The sequence below is a fragment of the Cebidichthys violaceus genome, unplaced genomic scaffold, assembly GCF_023349555.1.
Source record: "Cebidichthys violaceus isolate CVI_PGR_0920_01 unplaced genomic scaffold, fCebVio1.0.p SCAF_17, whole genome shotgun sequence".
Classification (NCBI taxonomy): Eukaryota; Metazoa; Chordata; class Actinopteri; order Perciformes; family Stichaeidae; genus Cebidichthys; species Cebidichthys violaceus.
The window spans coordinates 7,103,744-7,127,431 of NW_027176340.1; the positions used below are offsets into that span (position 1 = coordinate 7,103,744).

A 23,688-nucleotide genomic window follows, 5' to 3' on the forward strand; every position below is an offset into this window, starting at 1 on the left:
CGTATTTCCGTTTTTGGTGTCTGAATTCAAAAACGAAAAACCACAGAACCAAAGTCAAATAACGAGCCGAATTTCGTTTTTGCAAATCCCTTTTTTGTTTTATCCTTTAACTTTATCTACACACTGTACAGTACATACATATCTGTTCATGCTAATTTACAGCAGATCTCCACCCAGGTATGATCAAAACAGAGTTATGCTGGTTTAAAGAAGAGCTCCCAAAGCCAAAGTGTTGTTTTTCTAGAGGGAGACCAAAATAATTCCAGTTCAGGAGGATGTGTTTCCTGAAGACAAACTGAGATGAAGAAACTCTGCTGCTCATCTGAACTCATCTTAAAGATTCAATGTATATCTTTATATGTTAGATCACAACAGATCACCAATAAAACAACAAACTCATAACTCTTTTTTTAATGTAAAATGTTTATAGGATGAACTCAAATGAATATGTGAAGATCTCTATCCAGTGATATTACAGGGGTGGAGTAAGTAGCCTCTAAAACTTGACTAAAGTAAAACTAGTGATATGCCAGTAATATCGATTCAAACTAAATGTAAATGTTGAAATGTAATTCTACACATTGGTACCATATTTATTGTACAAAGCTGAAGCAGCTTTCATGTTTGTATTAGTTTTACTGTGACTAAGGTGCTCGCTGTGAAAGGAGACGTGGTGAAAATGACACTGGGAAATCTGTGACTGTAGAATTTTACATTTTGAAACTGGTACATTAAACTTGCATTTGAACTAATTTAACATATCATAATATTGGAGGAAGATAAAATGAATTGAGTGATGCAATATTGTAATCCTATCTTATCAGTCCTAACCCTACAGTAATCAAACATATACCTATTGGGTCATGACGATAACTTTAAAGCTAGAACATGAAAAAAACACCGTCTGTTGTTAAATAACTTTTGTCTTTTCTTATTTTTTCATTTGAAAAGTGAGATGAGCAGAAATATACAATTTAACACTTTTATGGATCACTTTTATGTTGGTTGAAGCAGTTATTGCATATTGTTAAACCACTTTGCTTTTGGGGGATATTTAGATTACCCAATTGCCGCTGCCGCCGCCGCCCCCCCCCCGTAAAGTCACACAACCCAAGTAGCCAACACACAAACTCACAATGGTTCTGTCACACTCCAGCTCCACACCATTCTACTTGTCAGTCACTCCCTCCTCGTCAGTCTAACGCCCTTCACCTGTTCACTCACCTGCCGCTGATCATTAATCAAGCCCCCATATAGACTCCTGCCTCCCAGGCACACACTGACAGATTGTTCTTGGGTTTTCAATGCCAGCCTCTCCAGCACTCTCTTACGGACTCATCTTCTGTTACTGACCCTGCCTGCCCCTGTTCTACCCGCCTTGCCTGACTCCCGGTAAACCCACCAGTCTTCCGTTCCTGACTCTGATTAACTCTGCCTGCTGTATCTGGACGTTTGCAATAAAAGCCAAAGATCCCTGGAATCTTGTGTGTTGCATTTGGGTCCATATACAACCGGTTACAGGTTCAGGACATTGAACCTTCTCCTGTGAGGTCACACTGCTGACTACTAAGGTGGCCCTGAGAGCTCAACACTTGAACTCTCTATTGTATTCCCTTTGATTTCCTTGAACAGTCTTCCTAGCCACACTGCCACACTGGATGCAATCACCACTTTGAAGTAGAGGGCTCCAAACATTTGAACGCTGGTGTACATGACACGAGCAGCTCTACGTCTGAACTCTGGAGTGGAGAGCTTGGAGATGTCTTTGCCCGCGAGGAGAAGAACCTGTGGACGGTGCTATTCTTTTTTGGTGGTGTCATCAGGTCTTTGATTGAGGAGGCGATCGAATCAACTTCTAGTTTCATTGACAGCAGCGTGGCCTCTGCACAGCCCCACTTCTTGCACAGGTCCTTGAGAATGATCTTGTTGAGGCTTTTAAACGTTTTTGGGGTGATTTCATAATCTGCTTCCTCAACTCTAGCCCATATGTTTTAAAACAGGCGCTCCAGGACGGCTTCTAATGTTTCCAGGATCCATGTTGGCCTTTGCTTTGTTGAAGATCCGCGAAAGCAGCCGCTCCACAAGTATTCTGACGGACATTTAGCTTTTCTCTGCCCGTGCTGTGGCGTCCTGAAGAGCCAGTGTCACAAGTATTCATGTTTAAAAAGACACATTGTTGAGGCAAAAGACAAATGACTTGTGCAAATAATTGAAAAGATGATACAAACGTTTATTCAAATATGGACGAGACAAAAATGTGAACAAAAAAACTAAATTACAAATCAGGACACAAATATCATTTCAAATCATCATCTTCATCATCCAGCTCCTCGTCCCAGCACACACACACACACACGCACACGCACACGGTGTGATTCCATGTGTTACTGCTGTCGCACTGGACCCACCACACAGGAGGATCTGGATGATGAAGGGCTGGTCTCTGCAGGTTGAAAGGCTGTGTAAATAAAAGGCATAACCATGTTTTCTTTACTCTTCATGGCTAATGTCACCAACATGTGATATTGTTACTTGTCTTTTTTCGGATTATATGAAGCGTTTACAGCGGGAGGGAGAGGAAGGAGTTTGGAACCCATGGAAGCCACATCCTGCTGCCGATGTTAATAATCATATTTTATTATTACAACACTAAAAGACATGTATAAGCTCTGCGTTTGTAATATTACTACTTTTTGGCCTTCATAAGTTCGGAGAAGAGGTTTATAGTACGTTGTATTCATTAGAATGCATCGGAATAGTCTATGCATTGTGGAGATGAAATGAAAATAAAAATATCTTGACTAATCCTTAAATATTCTGGTGTACAGATGATTGTTTCAATTTAAAATGTGCCGACAGGAGGAAAGATTGACTATTCATGGTTTCTCCAGTAACAGGCCAACTTTTGTCAGACAATGATTTATGGATTTTGTTGTGGACAATGAAGGTCTATTGTTTTACTTTTTTTATTGTTTGTAATGTATACACAGCGCTGTGGTTCTGATTAATATGAATTTATGGTGTATTGTCAGGCTTATATGTATACATACAATTTTCAGATACTTTTACTTTACTTGAGTTTTCCATTTTATGCCACTTTATACTTAAACTCCTTTACGTTTGTACTTTTTTACTCCACAATATTTATTTGACTCTTAAACTTACTAGTTATGTTTTACATACATGATAATATATATAATGCAGTACTATAGTAGTATATGTAATTTAAAAAATTGGCTCTACATTGATGAGCTATAATGTTAAAATGCTTTTACATTTTGAAAGGAGCCTTAATTATTTTGCAACTTAAATTACATGTTGCTGATAACACTTCTCTACTTTTACTTTATCCTTTTTTTTTTACTTGACTTGTAATGGATTATTTTTAGACTATGGTATTTCTACTTTTACTTTAGTAAATAATCAGAGTAGGCATACCTCTTTCACCCGATGTACTGGGGTCTAATAGGATGAGAATTACTATTGTAACGTTGTTTATTCCGACGTTTCAGTCAGTACGTGAAGACAGCATCCTCCTCGTCCCGTGCGGCGTCACAGCCTCGATGTGTCACTTCTTGGGATAAATTACCGCTCGCCTCCTGTGCTGTTCCCGAGCCACAATAATGTCTGTGAACCACCGTTAGTCCGGTTATCCTCGCTCATACACAGCTCCTCTTTAACACATCGCTCGCTTGGTGTACAATAAGGACGAGGATGTTTTTTCCAGCTGGAAACATGTCCCTCATCGCGCTGCCTTTGGCGCTGCTCACCGTCGTCCTCTGCACTGCTCCGGGTAAGATTATGGAGCTCCATCCAGGCCGCGCGCTTCGCTAGCTAACGGTTTTAACGGTAGATCCTGCTAACGTCTGTTCAGCCTGCATGGCCGCTATTTATTTCAGCCGTTGCAAGCGGAGTCGGGACGTGTCTGCAGCCTCACAGCAGTCAACATGAGCTCATGCAGCTTTACGACTGTTAACATTTCTTATAATGTGGATGTTTATTTTTAGGCCTGGATGTTTACTAAACCGTTCACTGTGTAGAGTCCCACCATGTTTATGCTAAGCTATTTGTTTCGCTAACCTGTGTGAACGAACGGTAGTCTGGCTGGTTTCTGCATGTTAGGTAACGGTAGCTACGTTTTTTTTGAGAATTAAAGAATAACGTTAATGTCTTTATTTTCCAACACAGTTTGCCGCCACAATGCAGTTTATATAATTCAAGCCTTATGTCAATCTATCAAACTTTATTAGTATTGCACCTTTTACCGAGGTTATTTCAATTCATAGTGATTTATATTCTGTGTCTGGCAAACTGGTAATAAGTATTCAGTTAAAAATAAATTATATTATTAATATCAGGCTCATCTAAAGTATTGCTGTTTTATTGATATTTTAAGGCACCATGTTTTCCTAGAAAACATCACTGACAATATGTACAACACGATATTACAATAATATCACACCAATAGTTTTAACTGTCGTCATTTTGCTTTTTATTTAACTGTTATTCAACAAGGTATAAGCAAACAGTAGTTTCCTACTGCATACAGTAGTGTAAACAGCCAGACAATACTAACACTACAGGATGATCACATTTGTATTATCTTATATCAAGTGGCAGAATACGTATTCTCAATAACAGCTCTCAAAGGATGAGTATAAACGTTACAGGAGCAGGTTTATAGAGATCTCTGCTCAACAATGTGTTATTGTAGCTATTGGATCACTTCAATACAAGAGCCGCTCTCTGAGGATAAATATGTTGTTTAATTTACAGTGTTCAGTCAAATCATAACATACTTTATTGTGACTGTGTTCTCCCTGACGTAATGTAAAATGTGTTGTGATTAAGCTGTAATTTGTGGTGCCTTAAATTCTGTTTTGATGGGTGACCTATAAACATACCAGCTCCTTCAACTCAATTTAGGACCCACTTTGTATTGGTTCTCATGAAAGACAGTATGCCGAATGTTTCTCTGAAACATCCCAGAGATGTGTTTTTGTATGTATTTCTGATGGGTTCTCAAATCATATTACATCATAGTGAATGTAATATTTTTGGACTCTTGGGCGGACAAAACAAATCAAAAACCTTTTGGACTGTATTTATTTGTTTGCTTTTCCTTATATATAGACCAAAAGTTGGTTCATTAAAAATAAATATTAATTAATTGATACTGAGAACAATCCTTACATTCTAGAATTAATAAATTAACTCCTTTTTTTTTTTTCAGACATGCAGGACCTTTAAATCCTAGGTACCTTACTTGAGCCCTAATCAGTTTTCGTCCTCTGCCACAGTGAGCGGTTACATAATGCATTGTGACTGTAAGTGAACAATCAAGAATTACACTCACTGAGAAAAAGTGTGAAGAAACAGAAACAGCCTGTCCGTTAAACTGAGAGATTGTAAGCAGGAAAATAATATATATATTTTTTTAGAGGAAAACCTAAAGTTTGACCTGCTGCTTCATGCTTCCATTTTGATCCTCTTCCCTGTAGAGTCGTCCCGCCTCACACTTTGTTTTGTGTCTGTTCTGCAGTCAGTGCGAACGAGGACTGTCTGTGGTACGTGGATAAAAACGGCACCTGGCACAACGGCTTCGACTGCCCTCTCATCACGTTCTGCTGCGGGAACTGTCACCGGCGCTACTGCTGCCTGGACGCCTTCAAGATGATCACCGAGAGGGAGCAGAAACGCTGCATGCTCTTCCAGTTCAGGTGGGGGAAACAGCTGCAGCAGCAGCAGCAGGGTTTTGATTTAATTACTTATTTATGAATTCATTTGATACCAAGTTAGTGTTCATGATTCAAGGTTATCGCTGCAGGAGCACAATTCCTTCGTTTTCTGAAGGCAGACAGATTCTTTTAAAAAAAAAAAAGAAAAAAAAAAGGGGGCCAGTATGCACAATAAGATGCGTCCTTACACATCTATAAACATAAATCCATCGATACAAAGTACACTTTATGCACATTACAAAGTACACTTTATGCACATACTTTATATATATACACATATATACTTTCATGAAGTTATGTTGTGGTGTATAATGTATTTACGTGAGGCTCTGTAAAGACTGTGGCAACACATTTCCTTTGAAAAGGACAATAAAGAATCTGTCTCTTTACCGAAAACAATGCTACAAAGCAAGAGGCATTAAGTGACATCATTGTAATTGGTTGTGTGGACTTTTTCTTAAAGTAATGCATATGAAGGCCTATTTATGTGCAATAGGGACGTTTCACTAGCTCTGAAACTAATCAGGAGATAATCTGGTTTCAGGTTCTCCAATTTGAGTATTTTATTTGCTGCGTTTCTCTTGTTACATCATTGTAAATTGCATATCACTGGGTTTTGGACCGTTGGTCATATAAAAAAGAAATTTGAATTATTTATTATTATATTATCTGGAACCTTTTATTTAACCAGTTAAATCTCAGTGAGATTAGAAAATCTCTTTTCCAAAAGATACTGGCAATCTCTTGGCAATAATGAAAAGGTACTAATGAAACTGATGGTTAGTTTCAGCCATACATTCTACTAGAGGCAAATGATTAAAGCAATAGCCTCATGTATTATTATAACATATAGGAACGTGAAATGCGAAATATAGTGCAAAACATAGAATATTGTCGAGCTGAAGTATCGTAGTAGTTAAGCATCAAGTAAGGACTTGAATAGATTAATAGTATGGAAAAGCACCCCTCCAAAAACTGTACATTTTGGGCATATACTATATATACAAAAAAATGTAAATAAAATGCAATAGATGCACCATACATAAGTAGTAATATTGAGAAACAAATAACCATAGAAACAGTAAAGAGACACGGAATTTGCTTAAAAAAATTCTACTTGAAATAGTGGAATTTAGTGATGGGTGAATTGTCTCATGCGTACAGACAGCAGTGTTAATAATTGTGTACGTCAACATTAAACATTTGCATCACGTCTGAGGTGATTGTCTTTGATGTACAAGGGGATGTAAGTGAGAAGAAATATTGACATTGTATAAAAATACATAGAAGACATGGTCCACCATCGCCCTGCATTCTGCGAAACCTCTTCCATTCTTTAACTGGCCGGCTCTCATGTCCCACCGGACGAATGTGACTTAATGATCTTGCTTTGGTCCTCACGGTGTAATGCGTTCTCATTAGTGGTTCTATCACATCAGCTTTCCCCTGTGACGGATCGTGATGATGCTGGATAAGTCTCTCAGGTACAAGCGTTTACCTGAGAGACTGAATCATGGCACTTTCCCTCCATACCACTGGAAACCATCCGTCTCTATCCAGTAGCAAGCAGACAACCTGCAGCTTATTAAGCCCAGTGAGAGATCCGATCAGTGGGCGGCGGGGGGGCTGAGCTGAAACGGAGGGCTTTGTTGCTTCAGTGAGACTACGAGGTGATGGAATCTGACAAGAGAGATGCAACGTGGACGTCATTAACTCTGATGTTTCAGGGTCAGTCTGCGGTAAAAGATTGTGTCTGAATCAAAAGCTCCACATCACAGCCGTCCCCTCTTTAATCCTCATAGTGTAATTAGCGAGATAGAGGAGGGGACGACGTGAGGCTGGATGATCAAAGCGAGCAAGGAACCGCTTTGTAACTTAGGCCCTTCCTCTGTCTCTCCTCTCAGCCCCACCACTTTGGCTGGCATCGCCTCCTCCATCCTCCTGTTTGTGGCGATCATTGCGACCATGGTCTGCTGCTTCATGTGCTCCTGCTGTTACCTCTACCAGAGAAGGCAGCAGAGGGGCCGGACACCGTATGATGGTGAGATCTCGTCTCTTTACGTCCGTTCTTGTGCAGACAACCGATGAGCTTCTAGTTTCCTTCACAGCAGTCTGTACTTCTTGGCCCACAGTCCAGCAGATCCCCATGGCCAGTTACCCAGTGGAGCCCATGTATGACGCTTATGGAAAACCACTGGGACCGTCTGAGTACCCACATGCGGGTTATCCACATGTGGGTTATCCAATGGCGCCCCACTACCCTGGCATGCCTCCCCACTACCCGATGATGCAGCCGGGACATTACCCACCACACCTGATGGATCCTGCATACAGCCAGGGTAAGAGCAGCTCTAGCTATTATCTCCATATTTAACAAAAACTAGACAATCTGCTGATATTCTGTGGTGTTACCTACTTTTTTGGAACGTAAAGGGGCTCTATTCATGTTGCATTAAATATGACACAAGGAGAAAGACAAACGCTCCTTGTGTTTATTGCCCTGCAACGGCAGAGAATGTTAGATTTTGGGGGGGTGGGGGGTGGGGTGGTTTGATCGAGGTGGACAGATTTCCTTAAAATCTATTGAGACTGTTTGGGTGACCCCCTGATCTTTCTTGTTGCACCAACACAATTTATTTATTTATGTTCCCCAGAGGTTGAGCACTCTATTTTGGACAGTGCCCTCTGGCTCCAGCAACAGTTGAAAAGGTCAACTTTGTTGCATGATATCTGATATCTGATTTAAAAGCTACCGAGGGCATAAACCCTTTTAATTCTAATGAGTCCATGTTCCCTCCACTACTGCCATCACTAATTTTACATCTGAGGCTCCAGGGACGGCAGTGTTAGTCACCACTTTAGGCAAGTTTATTTATGTAGCACTGTATCACACACCGAGGTCTTTCAAGGTGCTTTACAAGAAGAAAAGAAAGAAAGATAGAAGTATTAAATATGATACATAAAAATACAGGCAAGTTCTTTTGTAAACCGATCTTAACGCAGTCCTAGTAATATATGAAGTTCTGACTTTATTCGATGTTTCTACCCTTTTTATTTTTCAGCCCCTCCACCTTACTCTCCACCTCAGTATCCTGGTCATTGATGGGCTCGTCTACACACACGCACACACACACGCACGCACACACACACACACACACACACACTAACACAGTGGTAAACAACAGCAGCTGAGAGAAAGGACTGTATCAAAAGGAGAAGGCAGCAACACTCTCACACTCAAACACGCACACACACTCAAATAAACGCTACAGCTCGACTAGCAGGAGGCACTTTAATTTTTTTTTTCTTCTATGTTTATTTACAAGGTTGTCCTACTTTTCCGGAGTATTTACGTAAGTCAAATTCTGTTCCGCAACCTGACGCCCGATGGCTCCCGGCGGGTTTGGCAGAGGCCGCCGCTCTATCCCCAAAATGAGGAAGTATCTGTCTCGACTCTGTGCTGCCACTTGTGCTCTGACACACTCGCCTCAATGACAGGGTCACTACCTAAGAGGGGTCAGAGGGCATTTAAACAAAATTAATAAATAATGCATTTATTAAAGGGACAAATGCTTTACTTCCTCACCTTTTTGTTAAATTTCAATAAATTGAGATCTGCCTAAGGCTACATTCCAGGTCACACACTCTCCAGCTATGATTACATGATGTCTTTATTTCTGTATTTAATGGGTTTTTTTGTGATGTGGTCGAGACTAAAGTGAAAAACCAACTGCATGTTTAAATACGGTGACATCTATGTCTCAAAGGCAGTGCGGTACTGTGATACATTTGCAGATGGCCTAAAGGATTTATGGTACTCCTAATTTTGTGTCAGAAGCTTTTAGTCATCCGTGAGTTTCAACTTTGTCTCTTGTTTCTTTTGTATCTGGCAGGACTAATTTATTCATGATAGTATATTAGCTGCATCGTTCTATTGTGTGCTCTAGACATCAGCATGCTACCCCAGTCAAAGTTATCTGTCCTCTCACGCTTCTTTTCTGGTTTTAAATGAAATCTTTAGATTAATCACATAATGGCAGGTAGGATGTTTTCCAGTGAAAGTCATGTTAAGTGTTTATTTCTTGTAACATATCAGGTCAGGGGAGTTGCAGGTTCAAAACAAAGTGTCCCGCCTTACAATAATTCATCATGATGGAGAAAAAGGAAAGAGATTAACTATTTAAATACTTATTTTGTAAATCTGTTCTTCAGCTGAATATTTTATGATATTGTAACAAGTTATTTTCAACATAATGTATTGTTATTGTAACATAAGATATGGCGTTTTAGCAATTTTGTCATCTTTCCATTTGGTATTTATTATTATTATTATTATTATTATTATTGAGGTTACCTTTTACTGTGAATGGGTTCTCACCTTGTGGACTAGCTACAAAGCCAAAAATCACTACTGTTGAAAAAGTAGATTTATTCTTTAAAGTCATAGTTTGACATTTTGGGAAATATATTTCCTGTCTTACTGAGAGTTACTCGAGTGGATCGATACCAATCTTAAAGACACGGGTGTATCGATCTTCTCGTCTGACGTCGCAGAAAGCTGTGTTTCTCAAAATGTCCAACTGTTTCTTCAAATTTACACTTACAGATTTGGGCTCCAGTGAGGTCAGGGCCTGTAACCTGTAATTATTCTGGCTCTGTGCCCTTTGTAAGATGTGTGAACTGTAAAACATGACGTCTCAAGCATGTTAGCTGTCTGACTACTAATAGGTGATGATTATCTTTATTTGGGTGTAATGTATCTCTACATTAAAAACAAAACACTTATTTTGCTGATTGATCAGAAAAGCCTGGGCTTTTCCTTGAAACTTACTGCTGTATCTTGTCTCTAAAAAAAAGACCTATTACCACGAGTTTACAGCATAAATTGTTTCCTCCGATGGCGACGTCCATTTGTACAGATTTGTTGAGCCTTTGTAAAGCGCACACAGAGAACACTGGACTTTCCTTTGTAAGATGCTTTCATATGTAGTTTGACATAACATTTGCTCAATGATGTTTCTGTTTATTTGTTGTTCTAAACCAACTCCATGAGTGTGTTTACTGGAACTGACATCAGTTGGCAACTGTCTGTTGTTATATGGATGGTATGACATTGTAATATAAAGTGAGTGAAAAAGGGTTTTATTTCTATTAACATAAAATTTAACTTTGGAATGTAAAAAAAACAACTGTGTCCTGTGTCTTTTTGTTTTAAATAAGAGGGAGTTAGTATATATCCACATCCCTTTGACCACTAGATGTCCATAACAACCTCTGAACAATTATAGATATGTTCATCTTTGGCAGAAGTGATTCATTTCATTGTCATCACAACACCTAATCCAAATTAAATCTGTGCCCCTAAAACACTGATTGCTATCAACAAATTACCATTTGTCATTTGCATATTTTTATAGTTTGCCTTACAGCTTTAATGTACATTTTTAAAAAACTACACAGCCCACCTACACACCAGGCCAATATACATTTTAATATCCTAATACATGTATCTATTATATTTCTTTTTTTATTCTGATTTTACCAATACTTAAATACAAATCCTTCTGAAATCATCTTAACTTTCTGTCATCCCTAACTCATTGGCCTGCTGGTGTTATATTGAGCTCCTGTGAAAACAAAACTGTATTTTTAACTCGTGCTGTTTCTCCCAAAATGTTAGGAATGTGTTGATTCAAGACACTCTGGAAAAAGTTCCTAACAGAAACATGAAACGTGATGTTTTCACCGTGGCAAAAAACCTAATGTGAAACTCCAACTAGTTAAAATCAGATTCATTACTAAACAAAAAAATTGTAACTGGCCTCAATATAAACAAACTGTGTAATAGGAAGTCTGTGTGACTCTGCTCCAGTGTCTCTGTAAACTTCAGCCCTTCCCATTACCTTTAAAGGAGTGTGTACCCTGAACTAAATATGGACATGCACTTTAACAGGATTTCAAAGAATGTCCCAGCCTCACAGTCCGCTTTGATGATGCGAGGCTCTTGCAGTTCATCACTGGTACCCCTCACTGAAAGACCGAGAGTCCATCCTCTTTGCACCAGGATTGATGCCTCTGGTGGCTTTTTGGCGAGCAGGACGCCACAGGACAGCAGGACACTAGCTTTGACCTATGGGAATACTTCTCAACATCGGAGCGAGATTACCCAATAATCAAATTTGAAATAAAGGGATTTACTGTACTACCACCAATTTTCCAAATTTCTTTACAGCCTTTACCCCAGATTTTTTTTTAGCAACCATGTCCAGGAGAAAGGTGAGAGGCCTGACCTGTACGGGCCGCCAGGTCAGTGAAGACCCGGACCTGGACAACCTGCTGTCCACTCTCTCCCCCGAGGAGATGGAGGAGCTGGAGAAGGACATGATGAAAGTGCCGGACATCAAGCCGGAGGACGGGAACATCATCGCCCAAGGGGAGAGCCAAGCTGCGCAGCCGCCTACGAGCAACAATGTCCGGGACGCTAAGCTGGACAGCAGGCGCGAGAGTGACCGAAAAGGGAAGCTCAGCGAGAAGGAACCGTCATTTGAGGTTTGTGAATGCTTAAAGACCCATTACTCTTTTAAGATGTTTGTGTTTGAGCAGTTTTTAATCAAAATGACGACTTTATCAAATCGAACAACAATGTATACCCTTAAGACTGGTAGATTACAGCATTATGGAACATCCACTGTCCCTGAGGAATTCTAATGATAGCTCTCGTGTGCTATGTTTCATTTTGCCTGAAGCAAAGCGCCAACTGGACCCCATCAGTCCATCAGCTCATTAATAGTTTAGATATGGCTGCTGTTCCCCTTTGAGTCTTGCTTACATGCATTTCTACATTCTTAATCATCTTCTCACAAGAGGAGAACCAGCATCAGAAACACACCGAAGTGTTTATCTTATTCCTATGACATGCTATAAAAGAGCCCTGCTTAGAGCCAGGTTTCTTGCAGTTTGTGTGTTTAAAGGAGAGTCACTTCAGTCGATGGAGCGGAGGCCCTGCGGAGCTTCTTAATCCCGGCCTGATGGAATTCCTTGGTTGATTGCTCCTACGCTCACTGCCTTTTAAGGATACATCTGCCAGAGCCACGGCCTCAGACAGCAAAACAGATGGAGACTCACAAATCAAACACTTTGCAAGCTACTCGCTGCGAATGTATCCCTGCGCTATTAAAAAAAAAAGATGTCTCCTTGCCCTTTTACTGACTGTCAACACACCATCCCTTATTGTGTCAGGGAGAGTGTGTTTACAGTGAGCAGATGGACGAGGAGCTGTTTGACAGTAAAGGAATACAGTATTCATATGGGTATTAGGTGTTACATCATCCTATCTATGCCATGCAGTATATACCGTATGTCTGTAAGAACAAGTTATGTTACTATATAGCCAATATATTTTACTTGTGACACAGATGTCTTGACAACCTGTGATTTATTTTGGTCTACATCCTTTGTCACACTCCATTTTGGACCTCCTGTTTGATTTTGATATTGGCATCTATTTAACTGCTTTACTTTGTGACATAACACTACTCATACTCCTCATATTCGTCCTCCTGCAGGGTGATGCAAAGAAGCAGAGCCGGAAGCAGGAATATCTGAGGAAAATGGGCCTGAGCCAGGAAGGGAACGAGGACGTGACAGAAGGCCTACAAAGACAAACTAGTGTCTCAAGTGAAAAAGATACTAAGGTCGACAACAGAAACAGCAAAGGTCCCGAAAGTTTGAGAGAGGAGCGAAGTCGGCTTTCGAGTAGACACTGGAAGCAAGAAAGCAGAGAGGGTGACGTGAAAGAGGAGACCAAAGAGAAACAGGAAGACAACAAGATAAGAGACAGAAGAGAAAACAGAGAGAGCACAGGTAGCAAAACAAAAGACATGATCTCGAAGTTACAGGAAAAAAAGGACGACAGCAAAGAGAGGAAAGAAGACTGCAGGAGAAGAGATGAGAGCAAAACCAAAGACATCATCTCGAAGCTACGAGAAAAGCACGAGAAGGATACGGGCAAGGAAAGAGAGAGGAAATCAGATTGTTTCAGGACACAAGGGCGTGTCTCTCAAATGTTGGAAAAGCAGAGCAAAGCACAAGAAAGCCCGGCCCCGCCGAGTAAAGCAGAAGAGAAGAAGCCTACAGAGGAGGAGAAAAAAGCTGAAGATAAAAACAAACCTGGTGCCAAACTTGAGCGACAGCCATCAGAGAGGGGTGAGGTGCAGGTGAAACATGACAAGGCAGAGAAAAGAACAGATAGAGAGGAGCTGGTTAACCACAGTGACCACGTGAAAGAGAAGGAGAAGAAGACAAGCACGGAGAAGAAAGTAGAGGAGAAAAAGGAAAAAGAGGGGAGTGATGGAAAAGGAACTGAGAAACTTGGCAACTGTGTGGCTGAAAAAAGCCCAAGGTGCAAGGCGAAGGAGGAAGAGGAGGAGGAGGAAGACTCCAGCATGTTCGATGAGCTGATGGAGCAGGTTCGCAGCAACGACCCCTCCCTCACTGAGCTCAACGTCAACAACTCAGAGGTCATCAAGACGAAAACACTCATGGAGTTCGCAGAGGCTTTGCACAAGAACACCAACGTGAAGAAGTTTGCTTTGGCCAACTGCCGCGCAGACGACCACGTGGCTTATGCCATCGCAGGCACGCTACGCAGCAACAAGACCATCACCAGCATCAACGTGGACTCCAACCATCTCACCGGCAAGGGCATCCTGTCTCTGATCCAGGCGCTGCCACACAACTCCACGCTGACCGAGCTTCGCTTTCAAAACCAGCGTCACATCTGCGGCGGGAAGACCGAGATGGAGATGACCAAGATCCTGAAGGAGAATACCACCTTGCTCAAACTGGGCTACCACTTTGAGTTAGCTGGACCCAGAATGACCACGACAAACATACTGAGTCGCAACATGGACCGGCAGAGGCAGAAGCGCCTGCAGGAGCAGAAGCAGGCCCAGGCCAACGGGGAGAAGAAGGGAACACTGGAGGTACCCAAGGCGGGTGGTGGAGGATCTCTGAGAAACTCGCCCAGAGCTTCGCCCAAACCTTCTCCCATACCGTCACCTGTGCCGTCGCCAAAGATGACTCCTAAAAGAAGAGCTGGAGGTCCGGCTCCACCACCACCGCCTCCGCCTCCTCCCGGGGGTGGACCTCCCCCTCCTCCACCTCCCATGCTGGACGTAGACTCCCTGAGGAACTCTCTGACCCCGGTGTCACAGAGGAAACTGGATGGAAGAAGCCCGGGCGGTGGTAAGAACTCAAGGGACCAACTGCTCGCCTCGATCAGAGGAAGCGATAAGCAACACCTGAAGAAGGTATGTAAGATGGGTTTATGGATAGGTTTGCTCCGCCGCAATATATGCTCACATACTTACATTTTATTTTTCCCACAGGTGCCGGTGCCAAAGTGGTTGCAGTAATATTTCCTGTTGGAATATGAAGTGGAAAAAAAAGAAGAGAGAGGGAGAACAGACATTTCACCACAGGTTTTTTTTTAAAGAGATAATCTCTACATTCCCCGGATGCAGTGGAAGAGCTGTGCTGCGGGACGGATGGAGAAAGTGAAACATGAGATGCCCATCGATTGGATGACCAGCCCTCACAATGAGTTCTCCCCTCAAACACTGGACCAAAAGGACTCTGTGGAGAATGAGTGATGCAGGGCTCTCTATTAACCGACTGCAAAGAGTGCCATGAGTGTTGTGGTTGTTGTTGTCTTCCGTACATATTGACGCTTTGCTGGTTATTTGCACTAGATAATATGAAGCTGGGAGTTTGCGATGAGCTTATTGATAAGAGATTCAAATAACTCTTTATAAAATTCTAATATACAAAAAGTTTATCGGCGATATAGTAGACTTTAATTTGACCATTTATTTATTTGTTGTACATCTGTTCAAACTGGGAATTCAGAAATGGCGTAAATATCAGGGAATTAACAAACATGGCGGCCTGACTTAAGAAAATCTGGGTAAGAAAAAAGGAAAAGGTCATGGTGGTCTTTGATTGTGTGTCTCATTGCCAAATCTCATGACATCTCAGGCAGGATTTAATGGATTGGAAAGCAGCCAAGTGGAATCCTGGTGCATGCCGAAAGAGTTTTAGCATGAAAATAATTACATAATGCATTTTTATCAGGAAGTGCAAATGGCTGTCCTTCAGTATCTGATGTTATAATTTGTACAGAATCATTGTAGCGTGGGTGTTTGAATGCCTTCACGTCTTAACCTTAGGGGGACGTGTAAAACCATTACTGGCTTATATCAACCCTCCTGTTGATTTACGCCTTTATGTGCTTTTAAGTGAATGTCATTTTTAAAGGAATTTATTGATAATCATAAATCAGAGGGGCACTCATATGTGCACTGTGTAATGAAAGATTCTCTGTCTTATCTGATTACACATGCCTTTGTTACAGAGCCTGTATGTCTTCAATAAAAGATTCCGGTATTTGTTTGCAATGAAAAGTCACAAGTGTAACGTTACGCCTGCTGATATCATTATGGAGAATATGAACAGTATGTGTAAAGTTGAATGCAACTGACATTTATAATATTTTCCAGTATTATAAATCAAGGTATGTATGTATTAATATATATACAAAATATACTGTATATCTAATGGGCTGTCATTCATTTCAGTTGGTTTATAGGCTCTATAAAAGCATTCACTCTTAATAAGATACTCAAGTATTTCTATTTTCACTCTCACTTTAGGTCGAGCCGTTGCTAGAAAGATATGCACAGTATATACAGAGCCATATATAGATATGTATTCATAGTCAACAACTAACCTGCAGCATAAATAATTCAAAGGACTCCTGTAATTCTGCATGTGAATCCTGACAACTGAGTTACTTGAGTTCATTTGAAGAACCTCTCCATCATTATACAACCATTTACATGCCTGTGCTTCTGCAACCAGAAAACAAGAACATTTCTTCACATTTCACTTCACATTACACGTTTAAAGCTGCAGAGGAACAGCAGGAGCTGTGTAGTGTCCACCCTCCAGCTGGTGAGGCAGCCATCAACATGAGAACAGCACCACCAGGAGCAGGCCAGTTTATGTCTCCATATCCCTGCCTCAGCCTCTGCATCCATGAAATGCCTATATTTGGGCATTTCTCAGTGAATGCTTGCTCTGCAATTCATTCCTTTCTCGTTCCTAATAATGGGCTGCAGGCCAGCGGTCTGTCTCTCGGCTGTAGCTGCTCCTCTGACCGACAGCACCGAGCTTAGACGGAGGAAAAAGTGGGGAAGGAATGAAAATGTTGAGATTATGGTGTTCAGCGCCAGCAAAGGAGATCTAAGGATAAACCATCATTTGTATGCAGAAAGTAGATCAGTGAACATTCTTTTTTTTTAATTTTTGTGTGTTTATATCCGGTTAACTGTAGTTTAGTCTCAGGTTGACTGTTTTGAAGGGTCCTTCGTCACTGTAGCATGGCTGAATAACCCACTAGGAGGCCCCAGGGCAAAAATGAGCTGGTGGTTCCCTATTGACCCCCCTTTCCTGGAATAAAGCAAACAAATTAATCTAAGAATATGCACCATGTAAGCACAGTATCAGCTAATATAATAAAAGTCTTAAAACAAAAATGTTGACACAAAAAACAAAATCAGGTAATAAAACAGGATGCAACTATGGCGCCATATTTTGTTCTCAAAAGTAACGACAAAGCATTTTGGATTTACTACTTTGCATCCGACAGGGCTGTTCTCCATGCCAATGGTGGCCAAGGCTCATGGGTATTGTAGTATTTAGACCTGTCCACCATGGCAAAATGATTGACAAAAAAATGACCTCTCAGAAGCTAAACTGAGAGATCACCATGAAATACATCTAAGGTTGTTACATAATCTGGGAGAGTCCTGTGTTTCTATGTGTTAAGTGACATCTGCTTTATTGTTTAACAAAAAATAAAAAATAAAATGGGAATACTGAATAGGGAAAAACTTCTATTCCAGTGAAACTGGGGCTTTTGTGGCCGACATTCTTCTAATGATTTAATCATAACTGCTTGTGTATTTTTTTTCTGCTGTCTTATGTGTGATGCTGTTGTTGCTTCATTGCCTCCAATCCTAAAGCATTCAAATTCTGATTTGAAAAGTGCTTTCTTACTTGATACATCTATAATAAAAGGACACACTTTATAATGACTTGTTTAGCTGTATGGCTGCAAAGCATACCTCCTTCTCCCCAATACTGGGCGTTTGGTTACTTTGGTATTGGACTCCCAGGGTCAACCACTGACGTTAATAAATAAACAACTGCTGGTGAGTAGGCCACGGGATCCTAAAAAAGATTAATTTTCTAACGCTAAATAAAAGTCAGGATAACAAAGCAACAATCTAAAATGTTGACTTTCCTTACCAGATAATAAACTGTTCCCACAATGTTACATCTCCCTCAAAGCTAACCTGTTTTGCATGTACAGTAAGCGGCGCTTTGCTTTAAAACACATGAAACGCTCCTTTAAGGCATCACGTTGTGTAGTTACGTCAGCTTGCCGATAAGCGTCACGTTAGAGGGAACAGCAAAAGAACAAGATGGAGGAGTATGCCAGAGAACCATGGTGAGTCTCAAAAACAGATAAAATGGCCTTTTTACCCTGTGCTTTACCAAGTCCTCTATGTGAGGTAACTACCACGTCTAGTGTCTGTACGTATGTCTATGTTACAACATGTGGTATAACACGAAACGTCTCTAATCCGACTGGCTACCTGTCGTTAGCACAAATGCTAACTTTACATAGAGATGCATTGGCGGTGTGTGCTAGCATCAGACCGTCGTCGCTCTATCACGTTGTTAGTGACCTTGTCGGTTTACTCGCTCACGTGTCATTTAATGTAGTTAACTGACTCCGGCCACTGAGTGCACAATGTGATATATGATCTACAGTGAACAGCAAGCCCAGCTGTGTCAATTTCATCAGAGCAGTGTAGGGTTAAGAAAGTTGCGTTAGCATGTTGCTAAACTAGCATAGTTAGCTACCTGTGTGCTATCATTATCTGCTGGGGGCAGCCTGGGATTGCGCAACAGCTTCTGAAGGGTACCCGGAGACTTGTCCAATTTATCTTGAAACGCAGGAACTGAACTTAACTGTATCGAGGTGGATGTATTTATGTTGCCAGTGTTAAACGATAGTGACAGGTTTATACCCACGGTCTGGTACCAAACAGGTCCAGGAGCTGTATTAGGTTTAATTATCTGCAGACCAGGTGGTACATAGTGCAATAACCAGGTAATAAACACATTTTCTAGTTCTTTTGCACTGCTTTTATTTAGCATTTATTAGCTTTGGAATAAATGAAAATAAACCAGTTTCTATTCACTTTCACAAGTTCTGCTTAAGTAGAGATGCCATTAATCTAAGTAAGCAGTGAAGACATATCTAAGTAGTGATAGAGATGTACAATTACCCTCGGCTTCTAAAACATACTCATGAGCCATATGAAGATTGAACCTGCTATCAGAGATCTATGAGATCATGATATTGGCACGTTTAAATACAACTTCATACTACGTACTGTGTATGACGATGAACTCTGCTGATGGTTGTCTTACGCTTTCAGCCCCTGGAGGATCGTGGACGATTGTGGGGGAGCCTTCACCATGGGAGCTATTGGAGGAGGAATATTTCAGGCAGTAAAAGGCTTCAGAAATGCACCCTCAGTAAGTTCACTCATGCAGCTCAACACTTTTCTTTGCTGTATTGTCTCAATCAAATACAACAGTTATGACCTCCTCATACAGATCATACGACATACAGCGTTAGAGATAGTTTGCCACCTGTTCGGAGCATGCACCACATTCTCTCACTCTCAGAAGAAGGGTCATTGTTTTAGCACTGTTATGGTATGATAACATTTACATGATTTTAACAGATAAAAAACACAACACAGGAACTGTTGCTTGTTCCGTGTTTTAAATTGTCATATTCTGCATTTTTGTCTTTCATCAAAAATGCAGATATCTTGAATTGTCAATGAATTTCCATTGATTTGTGTTTTGTGTTGCTCTCTCTTGTAGGGTATGAACCACAGAATGAGAGGTAGCATGACTGCCATCAAGACCAGAGCCCCACAACTTGGAGGTGAGGATAACTGCTGAATTTAAATATTATCTGCCTGAAAGTGAAGAACAAGGGCTGTCTACGGTTGTTCGCCTAACTGTTTCATATTGAACTGGAGTGAATCTTTTTTTGGGTTGCAGGGAGCTTCGCAGTATGGGGAGGCCTCTTCTCCATGATTGACTGTGGTTTAGTAAAAGTCCGAGGGAAGGAGGATCCCTGGAACTCAATCACGAGTGGGGCCATGACGGGAGCTATCCTCGCTGCAAGAAGTGAGTACGCCTAGAAGAAGCTGGCAGCTACGAGTTCAACAGATAGCACATGCATGCAAAAGGCAAACAGTGATGTTACCAAATTTACACAGTGTGCAAAGAAACATCCGTAAGACTGTTCAATGTTTGGCTACAGTTGAGGAAAGAGTGGATATGCGTTTGCTTTAGGGTTTGGCGATATGTTACAAAAATGTCCATCCAGCCACCGTTAGCCATATCCGTCAACTGCCGATAATACAAATCATTTTCTCACTTCTGACCCTTGTTTTAATCTAATAAACTAAACAATCAAAACGTACAAGTACCGTACAGCTGGTGGCACAGTAAACACAAAGATGGCTAACGTAAACTATAGGCTGGTTCTACACGTGAAGATTATAAGATCAGTGTTAATTTATCCCAGAGTTTCAGCAGTTTGATCAAATTCTGCGTAGTCTTGCCCTCCTGTTAGTTATTAGTTGGCTTTTGTTTTTTTTAATAACTGGCAATTCATCATTACTGGACCCAGAAGTAGAGGTGAAATTCGGACTCTATTTCTTCGGAGCTTGGGGATTACACATTGGTTTCATATATTACCGTTTCCTGTTCCTCTGCAGATGGACCGGTAGCCATGGTCGGCTCTGCAGCTATGGGAGGGATCCTGCTGGCGTTGATAGAGGGCGCTGGAATCTTACTTACTAGATTTGCCTCTTCACAGTTCCCAACTGGTGAGTAACACTTGTGGAATTGAACGTTTGTGTCATTGAATAATTGATGATGTAAAGGATATCGCATAGACAGAGAACACAGTTTGATGATTTTGTACACAGATAAATATATACAAATTTAGTTATAAATCTCCCTCCCTTACATCAGCTACTAAATTGTGAAGATCGGAACTCAGTAAGTCAGCATAAAGGTATAAATGCCTCTGTGGTTGTGAAACATGACCTCTGCTGTGGCAGAGACAAAGCACCTCTGTTTGCCCTTCACCTGACAAGTATACTGTGTAGATATGTTAGTCACCTCTCCACCTGCTGGCATGCTTTACACAAAAACCAGCATACAATCCCAATGCAAACTATAACACGTAATATAAATAGCAGGTGTAATATATGTTTTTCTACAGACAAAGGCTTCAAAAGCCTTGTTTTAAGCTTGATTGTCTTATATTTTCAATTTAATTAGTGTTTTAAAACAACAGTATGTCATAATAAACATCTTAACCTGTCACCTGACGATGACGTTCCTTTTTGTTACGCAACACATTGATAGGTCATAGCAGGAAGAGCACAGGTGTAATCAATCACAATAAAATGATTTATATTTCTGACACACAGCGGAGCCCTCGTTAGTGTTATTAGTTGCACCTGTGCTTTCCCTGTCGCAACAAGTCACAATGTCTGAAAAAGGTTCAACTTCTATACTACATATATATACATTTTGAAGTATTTATTATATACTCATTTTAATATGATACTGTTTCTGCAGTTGGTATACAAAAGTCTGTGTTTACTGAGTGTTCTTCTGAAGATTAAAAACATTTTTTTTGTTGTCTGATCTTCTGTTTTCACCACCTACAGTTTGTTGTATTTCGTTGTCCAGCTATTAGCAGCTCCATTGAGCTTCACATATTGGACAATAGTTTACTTCAACACAATAGGCGTGTTTAAGACGAGACAGCCCTGCACAGAATCGATCACCGGCTGCACAGTGCATGCCGGTTAGACTTGTGTCTGACTTGCTCTGCCGTCATGAACACGTGGTCAACGGTAACCTCACGAGATCGAGGCAGATGCAGTTTTTAGAGCCAGGCGCTGCAGTTGCTCTCCACCGACTGCATGACCCCAATGCATGATGGGAAACGCCTGGCTGTTGCCAGATCAAAGAGCTGATTGGCTCTTAGATTTGACAACAAACACCACGTTTTGTAAAAAATCCTATTTCATCTCGAACGAGCCTATTGCCAAGTGTTATTAGCATCCACACGGACTACTAATGAGTGTACTAAATTTTTACTACTTTTGCTACTATTGCTATACACTATTTTTTTGATTGTTTTTTGCAGAAATTGATTATTCCATTAACTGTGAAAACAATTAGCAGATTAATTGATAATACATAATGAGCTGCTGTGATACACAACACACTGAAATCTGCCTAGAATTAGTATCTTGTGTAGAATTGGGGCCCAGCTCAGATGTTAGTGTAGTTATATTTAAGGATATTGCCCTCTTAGTTAACTGCCAACAGCTGTTATCATTCTCAAGTTTACCTTTTCTGTCTCTCAGGGCCCCAGTTTGCTGAGGAGCCGGCCCCGGCGCCCATGCCCAGCCCTTCCTTTGGAGACTACAGACAATACCAGTGAGAGGACTCCCTCACTTCTTATCCACTAGGCCTTTTTGAATTCCTTGCTGAAGTTACGAAGAAGAAACGGAGATGTAAAATACCACACATCAGAGAATAGCAACTGCACCCAACTTTATGGACCGTGAAGGACAGAGTACATCTTCATTTTCCTTCTTTCAAGAGCCATGTACAGATCTGCCTTGTGCCATTGTCCGCCTTGTCATGTGCATCTGTTTCACCTAACACTGGTTAAATACAAACACGTGGTGAGACTGGGGACGAGGTGTGTTTTTCTGTTTCCTTCATATACATTATGTACTGCATGTAGCCCAACGAGTGGGAGGTCCAGACTGACGAGTTTCGGACAGTGTTGAATTGAGCAAAAACACGTTAGAAATTATGAGTATGGTATACTTCTGTGTATATACGGTAAAGGCTTTCTACTTGTATTCCCTCATAGTTTCATTTGCCTTAAATATGTCACCTGCTTGGGCTGGCCACTTTCATTTGGCTGGAATATATTTAATTTGATTTTAAGCAAACTAGTCACAATGCTATTCCTGGTATAATGGTTTTGTTTTAAATTAATTAATTTATTTTAGATGCAGAGTTTTACCAGAGTGTTGTATTTTATATTGCAGTGCTTTTACATCCAACACAAAGGTTTGGGAAAGGCTGCTAATGACAGAGGGTGGCCGAGGCAGTACCAATGAATGGAGAAACTCAAGCAAGGGAATGATGCGTACTGTATGATAAACTGTATGATAGATCAGTATGGTACAATAAAGAAATAAGTTGTTACCTGTGTTTGTTGTAATTTTATGAATATAGTTATGCATGTATCAGTTCTTGTCTGGCTTATGAAAAGTGTAGATGATGAAGTAGAATGAGTTCATGTCACTTTTTAATTAAGTGTACTGTACTTTAGCTGCAATCACCATGATGCATGCTGCCTGGGCAGGAGCGCTCATTCCCCACTAGAGGGTAGTCCTCACAAACATATTCAGGCCAGCACTGCTCTGTCTTTGCTTGGCCAAGTTTGTTTTAGGATATGTTTACAAAAGCCACATAAGGGAGCACTTACCTCTCACATTCTTGCATGTTTGTGTCACACACACACACACACACACACACACACACACCTGTTACCTGTTCGAAGCCCCCTCCGTGGTGACGGGTGAAGGACACTGGATGCATAAGGCAAAGGGGAATGGACGGTTGATGTAACTTTAACGTCACCAGTTTGATATGCGAGGTCAGGGATCCACGGAAGAGATGT

At 40.9% G+C, this 23,688-nt stretch overlaps 3 protein-coding genes across 3 annotated transcripts; all 3 read left to right on the forward strand.

Annotated features, from left to right (window-relative positions):
- The first annotated feature begins 3,557 nt into the window (after positions 1 to 3,557).
- shisa4 (shisa family member 4) lies at positions 3,558 to 11,203 on the forward strand. Its single transcript, XM_068712411.1, has 5 exons — positions 3,558 to 3,793; positions 5,543 to 5,720; positions 7,643 to 7,779; positions 7,871 to 8,077; positions 8,801 to 11,203. The coding sequence occupies exons 1-5, from the start codon at positions 3,715 to 3,717 to the stop codon at positions 8,839 to 8,841; spliced, it is 642 nt and encodes a 213-aa protein (XP_068568512.1). The 5' UTR covers positions 3,558 to 3,714; the 3' UTR covers positions 8,842 to 11,203.
- Positions 11,204 to 11,442: 239 nt separating this feature from the next.
- Positions 11,443 to 16,355, forward strand: lmod1b (leiomodin 1b (smooth muscle)). Its single transcript, XM_068712410.1, has 3 exons — positions 11,443 to 12,287; positions 13,304 to 15,049; positions 15,128 to 16,355. The coding sequence occupies exons 1-3, from the start codon at positions 12,000 to 12,002 to the stop codon at positions 15,152 to 15,154; spliced, it is 2,061 nt and encodes a 686-aa protein (XP_068568511.1). The 5' UTR covers positions 11,443 to 11,999; the 3' UTR covers positions 15,155 to 16,355.
- Positions 16,356 to 18,237: 1,882 nt separating this feature from the next.
- Positions 18,238 to 23,210, forward strand: timm17a (translocase of inner mitochondrial membrane 17 homolog A (yeast)). The gene is made up of 6 exons (XM_068712412.1): positions 18,238 to 18,312; positions 19,313 to 19,412; positions 19,770 to 19,833; positions 19,953 to 20,081; positions 20,678 to 20,788; positions 22,352 to 23,210. Exons 1-6 carry the CDS (start codon positions 18,287 to 18,289, stop codon positions 22,426 to 22,428), a joined length of 507 nt encoding a protein of 168 aa, XP_068568513.1. The 5' UTR covers positions 18,238 to 18,286; the 3' UTR covers positions 22,429 to 23,210.
- Positions 23,211 to 23,688: the final 478 nt, after the last annotated feature.

Coding starts and splice junctions, on each gene's coding strand:
- shisa4 (XM_068712411.1), top strand. CDS start 3,715: ATGTTTTTTCCAGCTGGAAACATGTCCCTCATCGCGCTGCCTTTGGCG. Junction 5,721..7,642: donor TGCATGCTCTTCCAGTTCAG/GTGGGGGAAACA, acceptor CTCTCCTCTCAG/CCCCACCACTTTGGCTGGCA. Junction 8,078..8,800: donor GGATCCTGCATACAGCCAGG/GTAAGAGCAGCT, acceptor TTTATTTTTCAG/CCCCTCCACCTTACTCTCCA.
- lmod1b (XM_068712410.1), top strand. CDS start 12,000: ATGTCCAGGAGAAAGGTGAGAGGCCTGACCTGTACGGGCCGCCAGGTC. Junction 12,288..13,303: donor AGAAGGAACCGTCATTTGAG/GTTTGTGAATGC, acceptor GTCCTCCTGCAG/GGTGATGCAAAGAAGCAGAG. Junction 15,050..15,127: donor ATAAGCAACACCTGAAGAAG/GTATGTAAGATG, acceptor TTTTTCCCACAG/GTGCCGGTGCCAAAGTGGTT.
- timm17a (XM_068712412.1), top strand. CDS start 18,287: ATGGAGGAGTATGCCAGAGAACCATG. Junction 19,834..19,952: donor CAGAGCCCCACAACTTGGAG/GTGAGGATAACT, acceptor TTTGGGTTGCAG/GGAGCTTCGCAGTATGGGGA. Junction 20,789..22,351: donor CTCTTCACAGTTCCCAACTG/GTGAGTAACACT, acceptor TCTGTCTCTCAG/GGCCCCAGTTTGCTGAGGAG.